At 35.5% G+C, this 20,464-nt stretch overlaps 1 protein-coding gene across 1 annotated transcript in view; it reads left to right on the top strand.

Annotated features, from left to right (window-relative positions):
• LOC150104850 (uncharacterized) overlaps positions 1-19,428 on the top strand; it is a 100,175-nt gene extending 80,747 nt beyond the window's left edge. The window contains exon 4 of the mRNA XM_090396010.1: positions 14,875-19,428. Within this exon, the coding sequence (XP_090252136.1) occupies positions 14,875-15,240 (366 nt within the window). The 3' untranslated portion in view covers positions 15,241-19,428. The remainder of the gene's footprint in view (positions 1-14,874) is intronic.
• The last annotated feature ends 1,036 nt before the right edge of the window (positions 19,429-20,464 follow it).

The following is a 20,464-nucleotide window of genomic DNA, read 5'->3' as shown; positions in this document are numbered from 1 at the left end:
TTGCCTCTTCTCTCCATATGAATTTGTGCACATTTTTATGTTGGAAGATGGTGTTAGTAATAACCAGTCCATGTCCTGAGCAGAAATCCAACAGATATTTGCCATTTTTATTAGCTTTGCTCTTTTCTCCAAATTTTCCCAAAATATTTTTGTATGTCTCACAATCATTTCCTACTCTGCTATTTAGATCCCCAACAAGGACCAACTTTTCCTTTTTCATGTGTCAGTTGCTTTTTCTATAGCGTCAAAAAATTCATCCACTTCTACCTTAGTAGAACCTTCTGTGGGACCATAGGCACAAATAAGCTTCATTGTCCAGTTCCCCATTCTCATATTTGCCCACATTACTCTACTTGACACTGACTGCCATTCAAGAAGATTTGCCTCGTATTTTGTGTTGAATACTATGGTTACTCCTTCTTTTCCTTGATTGTCATTGCCTGAATATAACATTTAGGCAATGACAATCAAGGAAAAGAAGGAGTAGCCATTATTATTATTATTAGCAATAGACCTCTTTGGAGTCAAAAGACTCATTGTGGGAGGCAAACACTGTTGCAAAGCTCAACAAATCATGCGTTTAACTGATTCAATGTATCTGAATTTACTACAATGTCAGGCAATGCACTCCAATCAGTAGCCACTCTCCATGCAAAGAATCTGCTAACACCCTCCTTATATAGCTTTCAGGGATGTCCCCTTATTTTCCTACCCTTCTCACATTCTATGAATTCTTCCACATTAACCTGGTAACAACCCTTTACCAACTTGAATGTCTCAATCATATTCCCTCTCTTCCTCCTATTCACAAAACTTTGCATACTGCATTCCCTCAATCTGTCCTCATATCCCACATACCAAAGACCAATGATGATCTTAGTCTACTCCCTTTCCAATATTTCCTCATCACCATGAGAACCAAGGGACCAAATCTGTGCACAGTAATCCTTACAAGGCCTGATCAAGACCTTATATAAGTCATCTGCATCATTGCTATAATCTGATGTGATGTCTTCACAACTTTTGCAAGGTGACCTCTGAACTTCAGATCCTTGTCCACCACTACACCAAGGTCTCTTATCTCATCAACTTCCTTCAAAATTTCACCACCAAGCGTATACGTCACATCCTATTGTTGCCTATCAAATTTCAGAACCTTACACTTTTACAAAATTGAATTGACAGTTTCATACTGCTGCCTACTCGTACAATCTATTCAAGTCCTGTAAGGCAACATCTTGATTCCTCATCATTCTCTCCAGTTTTGCATCATCTGCAAACAGTTGTATATTACTAGTTAAGCATATCCCAATATCATTAATATACAAATTAAATAACAATGTTCCCAAAACAGATTACTGTGGCACACCACTAGTGACTTTCCTCTTTCAAGATAGCGTGTCCCATACACACCTTGCTCATACCAGTCACCTATCCAACTTACTAGTCTGTTATTCAGTCCTATCTGCTTCAGTTTAGTGACCAACTTATGGCATGGTAATCTATCAAAAGCTTTTGCAAAATCTAAGTATACCACTGTATATGCATCTTCCTTGTGCAATACATTCGTCACCTTGTAACAATACATAAGGAAGCTGGTAAAACAAGACCTCCCTTTAACAGTCCCATGCTGACAAGCACAAAGAATATCACTGATATCAACCCACTTTTATATCCTATCTCTCACCAATCTCTCCAATACCTTAACTACAACTCCAGATATAGAGATCAATCCATAATTTGTTGCCTTAGCCTCTTCACCATCTTTGTGAAGTGGAACAATTTTGCCTTTGTTCCATTCCTTTGGGACTTGTGATGTTGCAAGACTCTTGTTAAACAGGTAGGCCAAAGCTGATGCTAACTCCTTGAAACATTCCCTTATTCACATGGTGATAAGGGATCAAGTTCTGTTCAAATACTAAGATTTCTGGATGCAGTAAAGCAGTAGGCTAGATGGGATTTCATCTGTCCTTCGAGAATATGCTAAGGAACTGATAGCTCTGTTGAGTTGGCTTTTCTGAGAATCTGGCTATGGAAAGGTGCCCAAGGAGGGTAAGCTAGACCAATTGCATAATGATAGTGGTAAAATGGAAGTGTCAAACTATAGGCCAGTTTGTATTTCTTCTGTAGTGGTTAAGATTTTGGAGAAATTAATGAGAGATCATATACAGCATTGGGCAGATGAAGGACAGTACGATTTGTTAAGAGTGCTCTTGTTTTAGTAATCTAATTGCCTTTTATAATAAAGTGACAAGAGCAGCCAATGAGGGAAAGGCATAAGCTGCCTTTTATTTTAATTTACAAAGACATTTGACAGGGTGTGACATGATTAGCTGATATTTAAGTTACCACATATGAATTTGAATATCAGGTCAGTGAATTGGATGGGGGATTAGCTGGCTGATGGTGTCAGAGAGTTGTGTATGAAGGAGCAGTAACAAGAATCAGAAGGTTACAAGTAGGATCCCTCAGGGCTCAGTATTGGGACCCACATTGTTTAACCTTGATATCAATGACATTATCACTGGATTTTCAGGGAGATATTCAGTTGTTTGCAGATGATGGGAAGCCAGGAATGGTTATTAGTAATAGTGATGTTGTAGTTACCCTTCAAGTTGATTTGAATAACCTGGATAGATGGGCAAATGAATAAGGGATGTCAGTTTAATGCACTAAAGCTGATCAATATAAGGTCTCGAAGTTTGGGATCCATAGTGGAGGAACTATATTAGAGGAAGTGGAAGAGACTGAGGGACCTAGGGATGATGATCGACAGAAACTTGAAGTTTAGGGGACATATCACAAAGGTAGTGAAGGTAACCCCAGAGAATTTCTACAATACTGAGAAGGATGCTGATTAGCAGAGATTGAAGAGTTGTGGTTCCATTGTATAAAGCCCTAATCAGACGTCATCTGGAATATTGTACTCAGATTTGGTCACCAGGATTTGAATGGGAAAAATTAACCTTGAAGAGGGTGCAAAGGCAGGTAACAAAAATATCAGGACTGTACAGAGTTTGATCTATAGAAGGAGAGGTAATATGATTGAGACGTTTAAATGCTGATTGGTAGTTACTGGATTGACACTGAAGAGTTCTTTCATATGTTTGATCAAGAGGAAGGGACAAGGACAACAGGCCATCCCTGGAAGTTATGAATGGAAATGGTGAGTGAGAGGAGTGACTTTTTTTTTTTTTTTTTTTTTTTCATGAAGGATGGTTGGACTGTGGAATGCATTGCTGATAGTAAGAGCATGAATGGTGAATGAATTTAAGGAATGGCGTGATTTCTTTTGTTTGAGATAGGTCTCCTACGACGAGTCTTACGACTTCATTGGAGATCCTGAATAATAATAATAAAAATTCCGAGAGTGTATTTGAATTTTCTATGACCATCCAACTAGTTAACTGGACTACCACAGATGGCATTGCATGTGCATATGCTTGCTTAATTATTTTCATCTGCACATAGAATCTCTTAAAATCAAGAGATCACTTACATTTAATACTAGCTAGAGCTTCTAAGCAAGGGAATTCACGTGTTGGTGGTCAAGCATAAGTCCTTATGCACTTACACTGTATCAAACTAGTGCAGTTCCACATGTAGGCAAATTTCTCATTCAAGAAGTTGTCTTCATATTTAATTATATCTATTTTCTACTTTCCCCAATCCCTAATGCTTATTAAATCATCTTATTATTCAGAAGGAATTTACATCTTTTGATCTTTGAGTAACAACCTATAAGTAACCTATAGCATTAGTTATATTGACATGATGGTTCTCTAATTCCTTTGCTAACTACACTTTTTTCCATTAATGCTGTTTATTTTGATGGTGCTTATCATTAATTCAGTTGTAGTTTAGTTTGTTCCAGTAATTGTATTTTTTGCTGTTCACCCTGGTTCTCTGATAAAAAAAAAATAATTGGGCCGTTATTAACCAGATGGCATTCCAGCTGTCATTATACATGATTATGTTGTACCATCATAATGTATGTGTGGTTTTGAAAGTCAAACTGCCAAACTTTGTGTTTGTAATCTATATGGATACCTACTAATAGAGTACACCACAGAAAGAATTAGGCATTGAGTCAGATGTCCCATTTATGGTTCTCTGCATTCACATCGAGGGTGTGTGAAGTTCTCCTCTCAGTTGCCTAGCTTTGATCCTTAACTAATTATTTTTAAAATAATTTAAAAGAATTTAATACTCTTTTTTAGTAATGGACAGCTATTATATTTTAAATATCTGCAAAAAAAAACACTTTTTGGAAATACAGAGTAAGATGGGTATGACGGATGCTTTGTAAGAATATAAGAATATCATTCCTCATGAGCCTGTTATATGCATATTAAGGAGCACAATACTTGGTGAAAGTAGCACAAATCTTTCATGTATGATACTTAATCTGTGTAGTGTATAAGCTTAGTTTCATCATTTGAAGAAATGAGACAGGTAAGACTATTTTCTCCATTTCTTTCGCATGAAAAAAAAAATAATTAAACAATATGAAATATATTTTGTTCTAATCTTTTTGTCTTTGGTTTGATAGCTTTATGAGGTTATAGACATGAATATAGCAAAGCCTCTACAGCTATATCTAAACAGAAGGAGAGTTGGCTGATCTCAAAATGAAGATAGCAGAGCTTTTCATCCCACATAATAGGCAGTGCCATCAATTAAATTTTTGGACTGTTGACAAATGGTAATTAAAGGAAACAAACACTTTACCTGCAGTGTAGACTGACACTACAAGTCTTATTTTATTCACTCATGTCAAATCTACAATCAATAGAAGTTTTCTTCAATATATTACCATTAAATATATTTTTATAGTAATTTTAAAAGCATTTATTCATCAGAATGTTATTTTTTACATTTTTTTTATAGAAAGGTATGACCCATAATCATCTAAGAACAGAGAAAGATTTGAAAAATGAAGTTATTTCTTCTTTGCTACCCCATTCACTCACTCACTGCAATCAAGTTGCAAAGAGGCATTTGGAAGCATCTTTGCAGAAATCTGGAAATGATCAAGCTGTGTGCAGAATATAGTAATGGATAGGTTCTGGAGATGCAGTATTTTTTCATATGATCCAACTCAGCTAAAAGTGATAATTTTGCTCTAGGAGTTGTGCAGCATTGATTCAGATGAGGAAGCAATTGTGAAATGCTTTAAAAAATATTTGAGGCTGAAGCAAGTGAAGAAGTAATATTACTATTACTATTATTACGGGCAACTCCAGGGAGTCATTAGACTCATCGAGGGAGGCCCCAAATCATATTCATCACAACTATCTGACATTCATACAGTATCTATCATACCTCGCCTTAAACTCATTCACTGTCACAGCATCCACTACAGACTCAGGGAGCGCATTCCACTCATTCACTACTCTAAAAGTAAAGAACCCAGCTCTAACACCTTTACTAACCACACTTTTGCCCAGTTTCCATGGATGTCCCCTAGTCCTCCCACAACCAGCCCTATTCTCAAAAATATCTTCTGAATTAATTTTATAGAAACCCTTCAGTAATTTGAATGTCTCAATCATATCTCCCCTCCTCCGCCTCTCAACCAATTTTTGCAACCCACAAATCCTCAACCTGTTCTCATACGGTTCATTCCACAGACCTGCTATCATCTTGGTCACTCGCCTCTGGATCCTCTCCACATCCTCCCCATCAAGAAGAAACCTAGGTGACCAAATCTGAGCACAGTAGTCTAGATGGGGTCTTATCAAGGCTCGATAGAGAGGAACAATAACCTGCTTGTCTCTGCTTGTCAACGTATTCTTCAGCAACCAAGTGATTTGATGAGCTGTTTTGGTCACTTTTGCAATGTGTCCCCTAAATTTCAATTCCTTATCCACCAACACTCCTAAATCTCGTGCCTCATCAATTTCCTGGAGCAGGGTTCCACCAATGCAGTAAACTGCCGCCAATCTTTTCACCCCAAAATGCATAACCTTACATTTTGCCACATTAAACTGACATCCATTCTCCTTAGCCCAGACCTCCAATCTATCCAAATCATCCTGCAAAATTTTGACGTCATCTGCATTCACTATTGCCCTACCCAACTTCGCATCATCCGCAAACAAATGAACTGTTCCTCTCAGATCATTTCCTATATCATTTATGAACAAATTAAACAGCAGTGGTCCAAGAACAGATTCTTGTGGCACACCACTAGTCACCGGCCGTCTTGTGGACTCTGTTCCCGAGTAAACCACTCTCTGATATCTCTCCGTCAACCACCCTCCTATCCATCTCACCAACCCTATGTCCATTCCCATATGCTGCAATTTACTGATTAGAATTCCATGTGGAATCATGTCAAAGGCCTTGGCAAGGTCCAGTAGAATCACCGTAAACCCATTACCCTTATCCAGTTCAGCCGTCACTGTGTTATAATACGTGAGCAAGTTACTGAGGCATGACCTACCCTTCACAAAACCATGCTGTCCCCGATACAGTATCCCATTTTCTTCAATCCAATCTTGTATTTTCCTCTTGACTATTTTCTCTAAGACCTTGACAATGATTCCTGATATGCTAATCGGTCGGTAATTTACAACAGCAGTCTTGGAACCACCTTTATGCAGTGGAACTATTTTCCCCTCTTTCCACCCGCTCGGGACTAACCCAGACCCGAGACTCAAATTAAACAAAATGGTCAAGGGTACTGACAATTCTTTAGCTGCTTCTCGTACAACACGAGCTGGTATACCATCCAATCCCACAGATGTATTGACATTGAGGTTATGCAATAGACTACTCACCTCCACTTCATTAACCACAATTCCCGTATAATCTACTGGTTTATTCGTTTCTGCAATGTCACCACCTGGATGATATACTTTTGCAAAGTGCTCACTCAGTAACTCAACTATCTCAACTGATTCAGTTACCTCCCTACCATCGGCATTCTTTAAAATCAATCTGCCATGTACATTTTTCCTTTTACTTGCTACATATCTAAAAAACTGTTTAGGATTCTCTTTAGCCTGCTTGGCCAATGTTCTTTCGTAATCCTTTTTTGCTTTTCTTACCACACTCGTCACCCTTCTGGCCTGCGCTTTATACCGTTCATGTGCCTGCCGGTCACCCTTCTCCTTAAATTCCCTCCATAGTTGTTTCTTTTTTTGCAACTCAAGCTTAATGGTGTTATTCATCCATTTAACCCCTACTTGATTTATTATTCGGACTCTAGGTATACAGTCAGCCATTGCTTCATGCAAGCACTTCTTAACTACCTCCCATGCACTATCAACTTCTAGTTCTTGCAGTTGTACATGCCATGGCACTGAACCAATCAAACTCCTAAGCTTGTCATACTTTCCCGCCCGATAATTCCACATGTACCCTGTCTTAATTGAAAATTCTACACCTTTAGCCACCTCCCAAGTTAAGACCCTATGATCACTCTCACCGATTGGCGGCAATGTGGTCATATTTGTTACAGCCAAATCCTCAGATGTAATTACTAGGTCAAGCACTCTCTGACCCCTAGTATTTTCCATTACATGCTGTCGCAGATAGTTATCCCTTAATAACCGCATAAAATCCAGTTCCTTCCTCCCGTGTGTCCTCTCCTCACTCCAATCAATGCGACCATAGTTGAAATCTCCCATAATAATCACCCTCCTTCCACCCATTTCTTCTATTTGCTTGTGCATACTGTCACCACCATCTTTTCCATCACCTGGTCTATAGCAGCACCCAATTGTATATTTAGTTCTGCTAGCCACAATCTCACACCAAATGGCCTCAAATGTGCTCTTTTCTCTATCCTGCAATTCAACTTCTATTCTCCTTGGCTGGAGCTCATCAGCTATCATCAACAATACTCCTCCCCCCATTTTATTCTCTCTGTCATTCCTGAACACACTATACCCATCATATTCAATCCCACTAGTTATATCATCTACAGTCAGCCATGTTTCACTAATACCTATAACCTGTGGTCTGGAAGTGCCAACCATGGCCAAAAACTCTTCCTTCTTGTTCCTAATACTCCTAGTATTAGTGTACATGAATTTAAGACCCCCATTAGCCCCAACCCTACCTTGATGCCTTATATTAACTATCCCACTCTGATTTGTTGTCCTTATTTGCTCTGGCATATTATATTCATTCTTACATTCAACTGCCTCCATAAGGACTGTATCTCTACCCCCCCTCCTAACAAATCTAGTTTCCCTGAATTTGCACATCCACTACATTCAGCAACACTTTCTCAAGTCTTCTTACACCGTAACCATTCAAATGCAAGCCATCCATCTTATATAGATCCTTTCGCCCATCAAACTCACTCCACACATCCACAAATTCCACACCACTCGTCATACATAACCCACGCATAAAGTCATTTGCAATTATAGCCCTCCTTTTAAACATTTCACTGTCATACCGTGGCAAAAGACTAATCATTCTAACTCTCTCACTCTTTTCTTTTGCTACCTCAAACAATTCATTCAGGTCTTCTATCATTTCCATTTTATCTCCTTTCAAATCATTCGTACCTGCCACAACAATCATTTCTTTCACCCTTTCCTTTTGCTCTCTAATAGACGCAGTTACGTCATTTATGGTCGCACCAGGTTGGTACGATATTGTCAAATCCTTTACTAACACACCTCGTACTAACGAGTCTCCATACAGCACTCTATCCTTCATTTTGTTCATGTTCACATTCATACGTCTATTTTTCCTGTCATACCTTTTATTATTGGTTGCTTCATTCAGTCTACTTTTGTTCATGCACTCTAGCTGCTGTTTTGCTCTTTCTATCGCACTATTCAACAACGCGATCTCACTCAATGCATCTATCTCATCTTTTTTGTTCTCTGAGAAACCATTTATACTATCATTCACACTTTCTACATTCACACTCTCACAATTTTCATGTACAACTTTGCCGTTTCTTGTCATATCCCTATTTCCTTCATTTTGAAGGTTGACAAAAATATCACACTCACGATCCGAAATACACTTCAATTCCGCATTCTCCCTACATTTTCTACACACATTCAATCCTTTATCATCATCTAACCACACTCCGACCGCACTCCGCAAAGTGTACATTTCACAGCTAGTACACTGACTCATTTCTTTTATGCTACCGTTCTTTGATAACGATGGCGAACCTTCATTACTGGCCGCCATTTTCCTACGCACAGGTGCCATATTTATCTGTAACGTGTTTTGTCAAATTAAACGTTATAACACACCAAAAATAGACGCACTAAAATACGCAAGGCAAACAAAACAAAACTACACAATATTAAGTAATTTGTATCGATAACTGAAAATGATACTTATCTTATCTGGAGCTTGCACGAACACTACTCATTACGAATTCATCTAGCGGCGACTTCCGACATAGATTATGTTATAAAACACTTTAGTACACTAACCACGTTAATAAAGCTCTAATAATATACCAAAATTAAACACTTAAGTCCATTAAATTGAATCCAAAACACCAATAAATCAACAAAAAACACAAATCTCTCAGTAGCTCTCCGATAGCACGACCGTTCACCAGCTAGCCTCGACATCTGATCCTACCAGTTCAGTTTGTTGTTTTGAGAATTGAACCCATTGCTATCTGTATCATAGACTGAGAGATAAACAAAATATAAGCTAAGCAACATCCTTATTAGATCTAGCATTTAATGCTCTATTAAAGCAGTAGGAAATAGTTGCTGATAAAAAGCAGAGATAAAAGTGGATCTCCACGGAACAAGCTACAAATATTTTACGTGGGAAGAGTGAAATTTATGATTTTTTGTGTGCATTAAAAAACTGTGTTATTGAATATTATGTAGTGTCTTGATTGTTGTGTATAATACTATGTGGGTTGTATGAACAACAGAAATCATCCATAATTTGTGAGAAATGCCACCAATTTCAGGTGGCATTTCTCCCTACTATTAATGTTTATCTTGATTACCATGCATAATTCTAATATAAGTACTTTTAAAATTCTTGATATGTAGGACTGATTTTGCTTCATCTGCACTATAAGTTGTATATCCTAAATCTAATTTGTATAAGAATGAAAGCCTTCATCTCCTATTCCACCCGAAATACCTGACCACAATCCATTCTCCAATAAGTGCCAAGTAGTCAAAGAAAAAAAAAAAAAAAAATTGTATCTCAAGTGGCTTAAGAACAAAACTCCAGCTTTGCACTCAGCCTGCATGCAGCTCATACAGCTGGGGGAAAAACTAAACAAACAAAAAAAACACCCTGATTTTTGAAAGAGTCAAACACATGAAACTTTTTTTCCATTTAAATGACAGCTGCACCTTTTGGTCCCTCATCAAGGGACCAAATGTTATTGATTGCAACTTTTGTCGATCGCTGTTTCCACCTCTCTCTTACATTCATATAGTTATTGTTGTAACCTTGCCCTTAAAACTAATGAATTGCTGGCATCATTCTTCAACCCGATTGATAACCAAGGCAAAGTAATCCTCTCTGTTTACTGCATAAATCTCCCTAATCTTTTGTTATGAAGAAATCAGAAAAATCCAAAATAGAAAGTAAATTGTGCTTGAAAATTAGTCTTGTTTTTATCCTTTACTTACATGTGAACAAGGAAAAGTTTAAATGTGAAGTAACTTCACTAGTTCATTTTATATGGAAGCAGATGACTACTTCACATCAGATTATCCTAGTGTGTCATAATGCACACAACAGTCACATAATGTCCCATGCATACAACAGTCCCTGTGTGTGTGTGTGGGGGGGTTCTGTAGGCTGTGAAGTCCAAGAATCCATCTGATTGTCTTATAACTGGGGTGTCTAGGAAGGGAAGACTGTTGTTATTTGTTACTTTGTTTCTATAATGAATTGGATTCCACAACGTGACATTATAAAAATCCTAGTCCACAGGGTAAAATTGATTTGCTCTGATAACATTACATAAAAATATTTCACTCGTAAACATAGTTTATGTAAACAATTACAGGTATTTACATAAACAATCATCCACCACCACTCTTCCCAACTGTGGCTTCATCAAAACATTTATTCACCGAGCCAGGGTTATTTGTTCAATGACATAGCTCTTGAAACTGAACTCTGGGATTCAAAACACTTTTTTTTAGCCAATGACTACATCCCTTATAAAATAGATAAAACACTACATCACCCCCTGCCTATACCCGACACAGAGGATCACAGCAAAATCATTCCCAGCCCACATGTTAAGAGTACATCAGAAAAAATAGCCAAAGCTTTCTGCAAAAAAAGTTTCTTGTGCCTGCAGTTTAGCCTACTTTGGACAGACTGGTAGATCAATTAACATCTGCCTTGAAGATCACAAATTACTTCCATAATCATCTGTATGGCAAGTCGGAATTGGTAGACCATTCTGTGGATAATACTCCTTCACATGTGATTAGATGGAGGAAAACATCTATATTACATAGAAGTTGGTATAGGTCTGAACAACTATTTTTAAAATCAACATCAGCTATGAAGCACTCTCCCAATCTCAACAAGTATGACAGCATTAATTCACCAAAGATCTAGACTCTTTCAGTTTGGATTGTCTTCCACAATTACTTATTAGTTCAGTGCTGTGTGTGCCTGTCCCAGTTATAATTGTGCTTTAACAATTATGGATAGAAAACCATTGAAATATCAGTGAATTTATTCCTTTTTTTAAGGTTACATGGTAGTCAGCATTCATAGTGAAGAATTTATGGAGACGTGTTAGAATAATTACTTTACTTAACATTAAGCAAGTAACAATTGACGTTTCGACCTCTGTATTGAGGTCATCATCAGGAAAACATACATATGTATAATATACAGACTACATGCCACTGCACTGTACAAAAGTAAAATGAATTTAAATGTTTGTTAATCATTTTAATCCTTGCCTGACTTCTGGTGAGAAAAAACAATACAAAAATGGAACCACATTAAACAGTATCTACGGTCTTTTCGTATTGGAGTTGTTCTGGTTGCTATATGGTTTGAAGATGGATCCTCCACATTCTTGGAATAATTAATCCATTTTGTTCAGATTTGGATGATGTTCTAGCATATCACAAGCTTCTTTAAATTTTCTTTCAAACCAGGTTTTGGTGCGGTGTAGGAACTTAGTACCTTTCCAGTCAATTCTGTGGTATGTTTAGAGTGCATAGTCTGATAGGCCTGTTTTACCATAGTGGAGGTATTTAATGTGGCATTTGTGTTTAATATGGAGAAGCTAAGTAAATTTAAGAAATTTACTTAATACATTGAATTTTGTAAACCTCAGGGTGGGCAAAGATTCTCTTCCATACCTTGTCCACCCTGGGGTTTACAAAATTCAGTGTACCTGTAACCTAGCTTACATAGGGGAAATAGGACGCATCATCCCAATCAGAAAAGATGAACACAAACGCCACATAAAACAGGCCTATCAGACCATGCACTCCAAACATGCCACAGAATTTACTGGAAAGACACTAAGTCCCTACACTGCACCAGAACCTGTTTTGAAAGAAAATTCAAAGAAGCTTGTGAAATGCTAAAACATCATCCAAATCTGAACAAAAGCGATGAATTAATTATTCCAAGAATGTGGAGGATCCATCTTCAACCGATATAGCAACCAGAACAACCCCAGACAGAAGAAAATTTCAATACAAAAGGACTGTAGATATTGTTTAATGTAGTTCTGTTTTTTTTTTCTTTCTCACCAGAGGTCAGGCTAGGATAAATGATTAACAAACATTTAGATTAATTTTACTTTTGTATAGTGCAGCAGCATGTACTTTGTATATTGTACATATGTATGTTTTCCTGATGATGACCTTGATACAGAGGTCGAAACGTCGATTATTATTTAATGTTAAGTAAAGTAATTATTCTAACACGTGTGTTGTGTCTCCATAAATTCTTCACTATGAAATTAGTGAATTTAATAAATGTATTTTTCCCTCTCTTCAAGTTGTTTGTACTGTGAAGCATTATTATGAAAATATAACCTGTGGACTCTCTCTCATGTTTGAAGTATTTTGTTTCACTGCATTTGTCCCAAATCAGTTTTGTTTTCCAAAGACAGGATTCAGACCAGATTACAATCCAGGCTGTTTTAGACAAAAAAATTTCAACTTATATTTGTTTCTAGTACATCTACATTTGTTAAAAAAACTTTACCCTTGTTTGAACATTTTTGTTGAATTTTTAATTTTACATTAGACTATTTTAAATATAAAATTAGACATAATGATTTGAACTTGCAGTATATGGTACGAATGATAGTAAATAAACTGAACCTGTAGTATGAAGACCAACATAAAAGTAATGCCTCCTATTTTTTTTTTCCCTTTCGATTCAAGTGTGGCAGTGAGTTTATACATCATTGAGTTGGACACTAGTAATCTGGTTCTGACCGTGAATGAGTGGGGTGCAGTCAGTCACATGAGCATAGCACACCGGTACAGTTGAACTCCACCTTCTGAACATAATGCATTCTTTGAAATGTGTTCATAAGCTGAATTTTTTTATTTTTTCATAAGATATATTGTTAACCTTAATGTAACAGTGAACTTTGTGCATCATAAAATGTTAACAAGCATGGGGTTCTCTGTTCATCAAATGAATTGGGATCACAGTTCATTAGCCCATGTGGTGTTCATATCTTGAAAGTTTGTAAATAGAAGTTTGCTTGTAGTTCAAAATGGTAGCTGTTATGGATGCATGTGTGAAGTAGGGAGAGCAGTGATTGAATCCCTTACTGCAGAAAATGTGAACTCAATGGAAATTCATACCCACCGGAAAAATGTATACGGAAACAATGCTGTTGATGCGAACACAGTTAAATGCAGGGTCAGAAACTTTAAGAGTAGTGGAACCAAGATCAGACAAGTCTTGAAGCAACTTATTGGCTACAGCAGTTCCAATGGACAAGAATCACATTGATGCACCGATCAGTGAGAATCATCATATAACTTGCAAATTATACAAATCAGTTGGTATCAGAAAACCAGTGGTGATTGACCACCATTCATAGCCTTAGTTACAACATGGTTTGCACATGATGGGTGCTAGAACACAAAGGAACCTAGAATATCATCTTCAGAATGTCTTCGGTGTTATGAGAACGAGGATTTCCTGTTATGCATAGTCACAAGTGATGAAACATGGGTTCACCATTACAAGCCAAAGAGACAATTGATTGGTTGTCATCTCTCTTGATTCACTGCACAAAAGGAAATTCAAAAGACAGCCTTCCATTGAGAAAAGAGTGGCAACCGTGTTCTTGGGACAAAGATGAGGTCTTGCTTGTGTACTTTTTTTTGGAGGGAAGTACCATGATCAATTCAGAATGATATGTGGAGTTGTTAATGAAATTGAAAAAATGCATCTGTGGAGTTTGGCCCACCAGAAATATGAATGAGTGTCTCCTTCTTCAACAAAGCCTGACCTCATACCAGTTTGCTTGCAAGGGATGAGTTGCAATATTTGGATGAACTGATCTTCTGTATCCTGCATATGGGTTTGGATCTGGCATCCTCTGACTTCCACCTGTTTAGCTCTGAAGGATGCACTCTCAGGATGACAATTTTCAGATGAGATGACTCATGTTGATGTTTATTGAAGAAAATACTTTTAAAATTAACTCAATTTATTTAGTTATTATTTTTAGATGAATTATTAGTTTAACACTTGCAATTTATTATTATAATTCTCTTTAATAATTTGCATAATATTATTATGCAAATTTTATTTATTTTTATTAAAAATAATATAATAAAAGTTTTAGGAAAAACTGCCATTCATTCTCTTTGCTTTCTATAAGTTTTTCTTATCAAAATTATTTTCTTAGAGCACTTTGGTTTATTAAATGTCTTATTTCAGATATGTGAATCTCAAAAGAAAGGAGAAATTCTAGCTGTCAGAGGGAAAAATCAACTTGAAGCAACCAAAACATGTGTTTCAGAAAGCAAGCAACAGTTACAAGAAGTAAAAGCAGAAATCGTTGAGATTCGTGATAAACTTAGAGTTGCCCGTCGACTCTTCCTGGAAATTGAAAATGGAATTAAAGACTGCAAGTGGGAGTCTATTGATCGAGGATTATGGACTAGTTCATGTGCTCGAAGTTTATATTGTATGCCTGTATCATCCCGTCCTGTCAGTCCTCTGCAGCAGATGTATCAGGAACACCGGATTTTTTTGGAAGAAATGAAGTTCCATTTTAAGTGGAACCATGGTGTTTTGATATAGAATTGGCAATATGTGATATTAATTTTAAATGTGGTTAGATTTTTTCATCATTCCAATTATATAAGTACAAAGTAACTAGCCATATGACGATTATATATGTATATATTTTTCTTAGAATAAAATGTTAGACTTTATTCGAGTAGTTATTTAAGTTGTTTGTAATTGTAAGTAAAGCTGTTTTAGAATGATTTTAATTCCAACTTAAAATTTTTGATTTAATGAGGCAAGTCAGATGATGAGAATAAAAATTTAAAGTAATTAAATTTTTAAAAAAATGAGGAAAAGGTAGCAGAAATCGCAGATATAATCATTGGACTGATCTTGATTTATTTTTGTAGTTGCGCCTTATTAAGCTTTATATTTCCATGTTTCTCATGTTGATATTTAATGAACAAAATACCAGAGGTGGCCGGTGAAAATTTTAAATGGAAGTGCTGCATATACAAAATAAAAAAATAAAAATAAATTATTTATTTCCTAATCAGTAACCAATTTATTAATAAATAAATTTATGTATTAAAAAATTGCTTTATTAAAAATATTTCACCCTCACCAAGAACAAACACCAATAATAAAAGTTTCGTATCTCACAGAAATAATGTGTGCAAGCATACGATACACTGCTCGTTTGAGCAGTGTTGGAATGACTTATAACGTGCAATCAAACGAATATTGGCGAGACTGACTGCGATTGGTCGAACGTGATAATATCAACACTGCGTTAAATCGCAGTGTATTTGTTTGTTTAGTAATCTAAAGTGTTAATCGAACAATTCCAATTATTAACTATTCTATCACTGTCGAAAGAAAATGTTGTATTGCATTTATATAATGTTGTAAGCATTGTTATTATTTATAAACACAAACAAAATTAAAATTTTTCATTTTTTCCTTGAGGGTGCTGCAGTGTCGCAGTGCTTATGTACAGAACACCGGAACATCACTGCAAAATACACATCTAAAAATAATAACGAACTAAATTTCTTTAGTGAGATTATGAGGCAGTATTTTGCTTTGGTCACCTAGACATCTTCATGGGCACAAAGAAATACTAAGTATGTGCATGCAGGTACACTAGCAGGAAGGCAAACATAGGTTGATTTCAAAAGGTCCACAGTCTCAGCTGATGTCATCCATAGTTGTGGCAGTGAAATCCAGTTCAAGGTCTCATGATAGTCTCCCACATTTTTGGCGATGTGATGCAGCTGAATTTGTTTTTAGGTTTGAAGAATGCTGTAGTGGCGTGGGTGTATTCCAAGAACAGTCTCTCTGATACAACATTCTCCAAACCTAAAAACAAATTAGGCTGCATCACATTGCCAAAAATCTGGGAGACTGTCATTGTTGACCTTCAGTGGTGTTCCACTTCTGTACCCATAGAGAGAACCAGTTGGAACTATGGGAGCCAGCATTTTGAAATCAGTCTGTTTGTTTGCCTTCCTGGTGTGCCTGCATACATATAATTAGTATTTCTTTGTGCCCATGAAGATACCTTGGTGACGAAGGAGAAATTTTGGCTTATTATCTAATTGGTTAAATAAATTTTGTTATTATTTTTAAGATGTTTTCTCTATTAAACATCAACATGAGTGATAATCAACATCTCAGCATCCAGATTTCCATGTTTAGCTAACATTTTTAGCTTAGAAATACAACTATGTATAAGCTTAAAATTTATCTATTGTTTGATACATGTCTAAAATTTGAAGTACTTTTTACTTAATCACTTGATATGGAAATCCAGTGTTTTTACTTGATATTTATTTACAGGTTAACAGTCCTTTTAGGTTATAAGAGTGTGTTTTGAGAAAGTTATAATTCATAAAGAAATATAACAGATTTATAATATAGCATTATTTTCAAGTATTTTGAAATCCTTAACCAAATTTAAAATGTCTTCTATTGGAAACTCTACACACATGTGTAAACTTAAGATTTTTTATGTAACGTTAATATACTTAATCATTTGATATTAGATTTTCAAATGATATTTTTGTTATCTTGTGAAATATGTGAAATTGTGAATAATTTACATGTTGAGATTTTCAGCCAGTCATTTAGAGAATATAATTTATATTAACTAGTATTTCATTTTTCACCTGCATGAATTTAAAATATTTCAAAATCTGTTTTTTAGAGTGCTGAATTGCTCTCTATCTACCTCCATATTTGAAGATTTTGTGCTAAGTGCCTTTTCCCCTTAAATTCTTCAGAAAGTTCTGCAGAATTTAATCTTGGAGAGTTGTTTATTAGAAGTAGTATTTCTGAAATTCTCATCATGCTTATGGTTGTAAACAAATATTTGAAAATTATGTAATGTATGTTTGTTTTTGGAAATACTTTTCCAAATGCTGTTTAATGTTCAGAAGTTTTGATATTAAACAGCAGTGCATTTTTTCTCACCAGTTGATAACCTTGTTTCTGCTGATTGAGCAAGAGATAAAGGATTTGATTCTTGTTAGTGAATGTAATAGTATTTCATATATATATGATATATATATACAGGGTGTCTCAAAAAATGTATACACACTTTGCATGATCATAAAGTTGGTATTTATTATAATACAGTTAACTTTCACATTGTAAAGTACACTACATAAATGTACTTTTCATCTCTCAGCGGACATAAATGTACTAATGACCATCCTGGTCCAGGCACCACTGATAACGTGCAGCAATGGAATTGTAAACACTGAGAATCATTTTGTCTTGTAGCTGGGTGCATTCTCTTTCGATTGCTGCTTTCAAGTTGTCAACTGTTGCCAGTTTTGAAGTGTAAACTTTATCCTTGATAAATCCCCATAAGAAGACATCCATTGACGTGAGGTCTGGTGAACGTGGGGAGGGGGCATTCTACAGAACATCTTCTTCCAATCCATCTGTTGGGTAGAGTCATCAAGATAGGTCCTTACAGCTCGATGGTAGTGTGAGAGTGCCCCATCTTGTTGAAAATAAAAGTCCTCATCTTCAAAGTCCTCTTGAATATGTGGCATGACAGCTTTATGCAGGAAGTTCAAGTAATTGGCACCAGTTACAGTACCGTTGAAAAGAATAATCCAATTAATCAGTGTGCTGATAAGCCGCACCACACCATCACTCCTGGTAAATTTACATGATGTTCCTCCATAACATGCAGATTCTCAGGTGCCCAGTAAGTGTAATTGTGCCAGTTAACTGACCCATTTAATTTAAATGTGGCCTCATCACTCCACACAATTCATCTTGGAAATTGTGTGTCCTCTTCACATTTTTCCAAGTATCACTCACAAAACTGCATTCTCCTATCCAGATCATCTTTGTTGAGAGCGTGTACTCTTCTTGGAATGTAACTTTTCCAATGACTGCGCTTCAATATGCAATGGCCACTTGATTTTGATACTCCTATCTCACGAGATGCTTGTCGCACAGATTTTCTTGAACTTTGACGATACATTTCAATCAACCTTTCTTCTGTTGCAGGCCTCGTAGCTGTTCATGGTTTTCCTGAACATTGCTTGTGGACATTTTGAACAGTTCCATCTTCTTCAAATTTATCTCTAATTCGAGTGATAGTAAGTCTCGTAGGGTGGATCTCATTGAAATTCTCTTCTAAACTGTCTTTGCACTTCCACTACGTTTTCATACTTCCAGTAGCATTTTAGGATAAATTTTCTTTCCTCAAAGCTTAGTTTGGTTTCAGCCATTATTTCAAATCCGTTAAACCTACAAAATAACAAAAATTGAGTTATCAGCTGTTGAAGTGTGTATACATTTTTTTGAGACACCCTGTATATATATATTAGGTTCTGTGATATAAAAGAATGCAGATTATTGCATCTTTGGATGTTGATTTTTTTTTTTTTTTTAGATTTTTGTTTTTTGTTATTGTTTATTCGAATGTTAAATTTATAATCCGTGACCCACCCAGTGCAATTTTCCTAGATACTTAAAATAAAAAGTATTATCTGATTTGAAGGGAGCTTTATTATCATAAATTATATTTTTCATAATTTAGTAGTTGTAATATGAAGCTAATACAATTAATAGTTATCATCACATATCATTCATTCTAGTGCTGAATATATAAATAGTGATTGCCTTAAATTTTTTTTTCTTTTAATATTGTAATAGGAGATGGATCATATTAAGTACAGAAAATAACTGTAGCTGTGTGGTTACTTATCTTGTTTATTCATGTTTGATTAGATGATTGGCTTAGGATTAGATGTGTTTGTTTCAAAATTGAAATAACCTGAATAAGCATACCAAGAATAAAATATATAAATAGTGATTACCTTAAATTTTTTTCATTTGTTTTTTAACATATAATAGGAGATGAATCATATTAAGATTCAGAAAGTAACTGTAGCTGTGGTTACTTATCTTGTTTTATTCATGTTTGATTAGATGCTCTGCTTAGAATTAGATGTGTTTGCTTCAAAATTGAAATAACTTGAATAGGCATACTAAGAATAAAATACAAGAACGAAAAACTTGTCTTAAAAATCCTGATGTTTATTTGTCAAATCTTTGCTTATATTTCACATGAATCTTCCATACAAAAATTGAAAGGCAGTTAAACAATAACAGTAAATTCTAACAAAATGCTTCCTTAATAGCTAATGTAAGATAACAAAAACTGGTCAATATTTTCCTAACTAATTTCTGGATATATTTCTCTATTCATACATGAATAAATGATGCTGATTATATACAGTTAAAAGTTAGTACTTGTTCAGTCTGCTAATCTTTTCTATCTACTTAAAGGAGATAAGTATAAACCATCGAATAAGTTAGAACGATGGAGCAACATTTTGCAGGTTTCTTTATAAAGATGTTCTATAAGAAATTGGCTTTTATGAAGGATTCTTGTCTTATTCCAGTGAACTCTATGCTTGGTGCAGATGTTGTATTCAGCAAGACCAGACTGTTCAGGCTCATTATATTTGATATAAGACTTACATTCTTCACAATGAATAAAATCAGATCTATCAGCTTGTCTAATTTCTTATGAAGCATTTTTATAAAGAAACTTGTGAAATGTTACTTCACTGTCCTAACTTAAATAGATCTGATGGTCTATGCTTATCTCCTTTATTGGGTATAGTACTTTTTTTTTAATCTGCTAATCTCTCCTAAATTTTAATTATATATAATTACATTAAAAAAATAAATACATAAAAATAGTTAGGAATTTATCATACATTAGTTACTAGGGTAGCACTTTTAGAATTTTCTGTTATTG

Source organism: Typopeltis vanoorti, chromosome 7, assembly GCF_054136105.1.
Source record: "Typopeltis vanoorti isolate ZY-2024b chromosome 7, IOZ_Tvanoo_1.0, whole genome shotgun sequence".
Taxonomy (NCBI): domain Eukaryota; kingdom Metazoa; phylum Arthropoda; class Arachnida; order Uropygi; family Thelyphonidae; genus Typopeltis; species Typopeltis vanoorti.
Note: the sequence above shows the minus strand (reverse complement) of the source record. Positions and strands in the feature narration are given on the sequence as shown.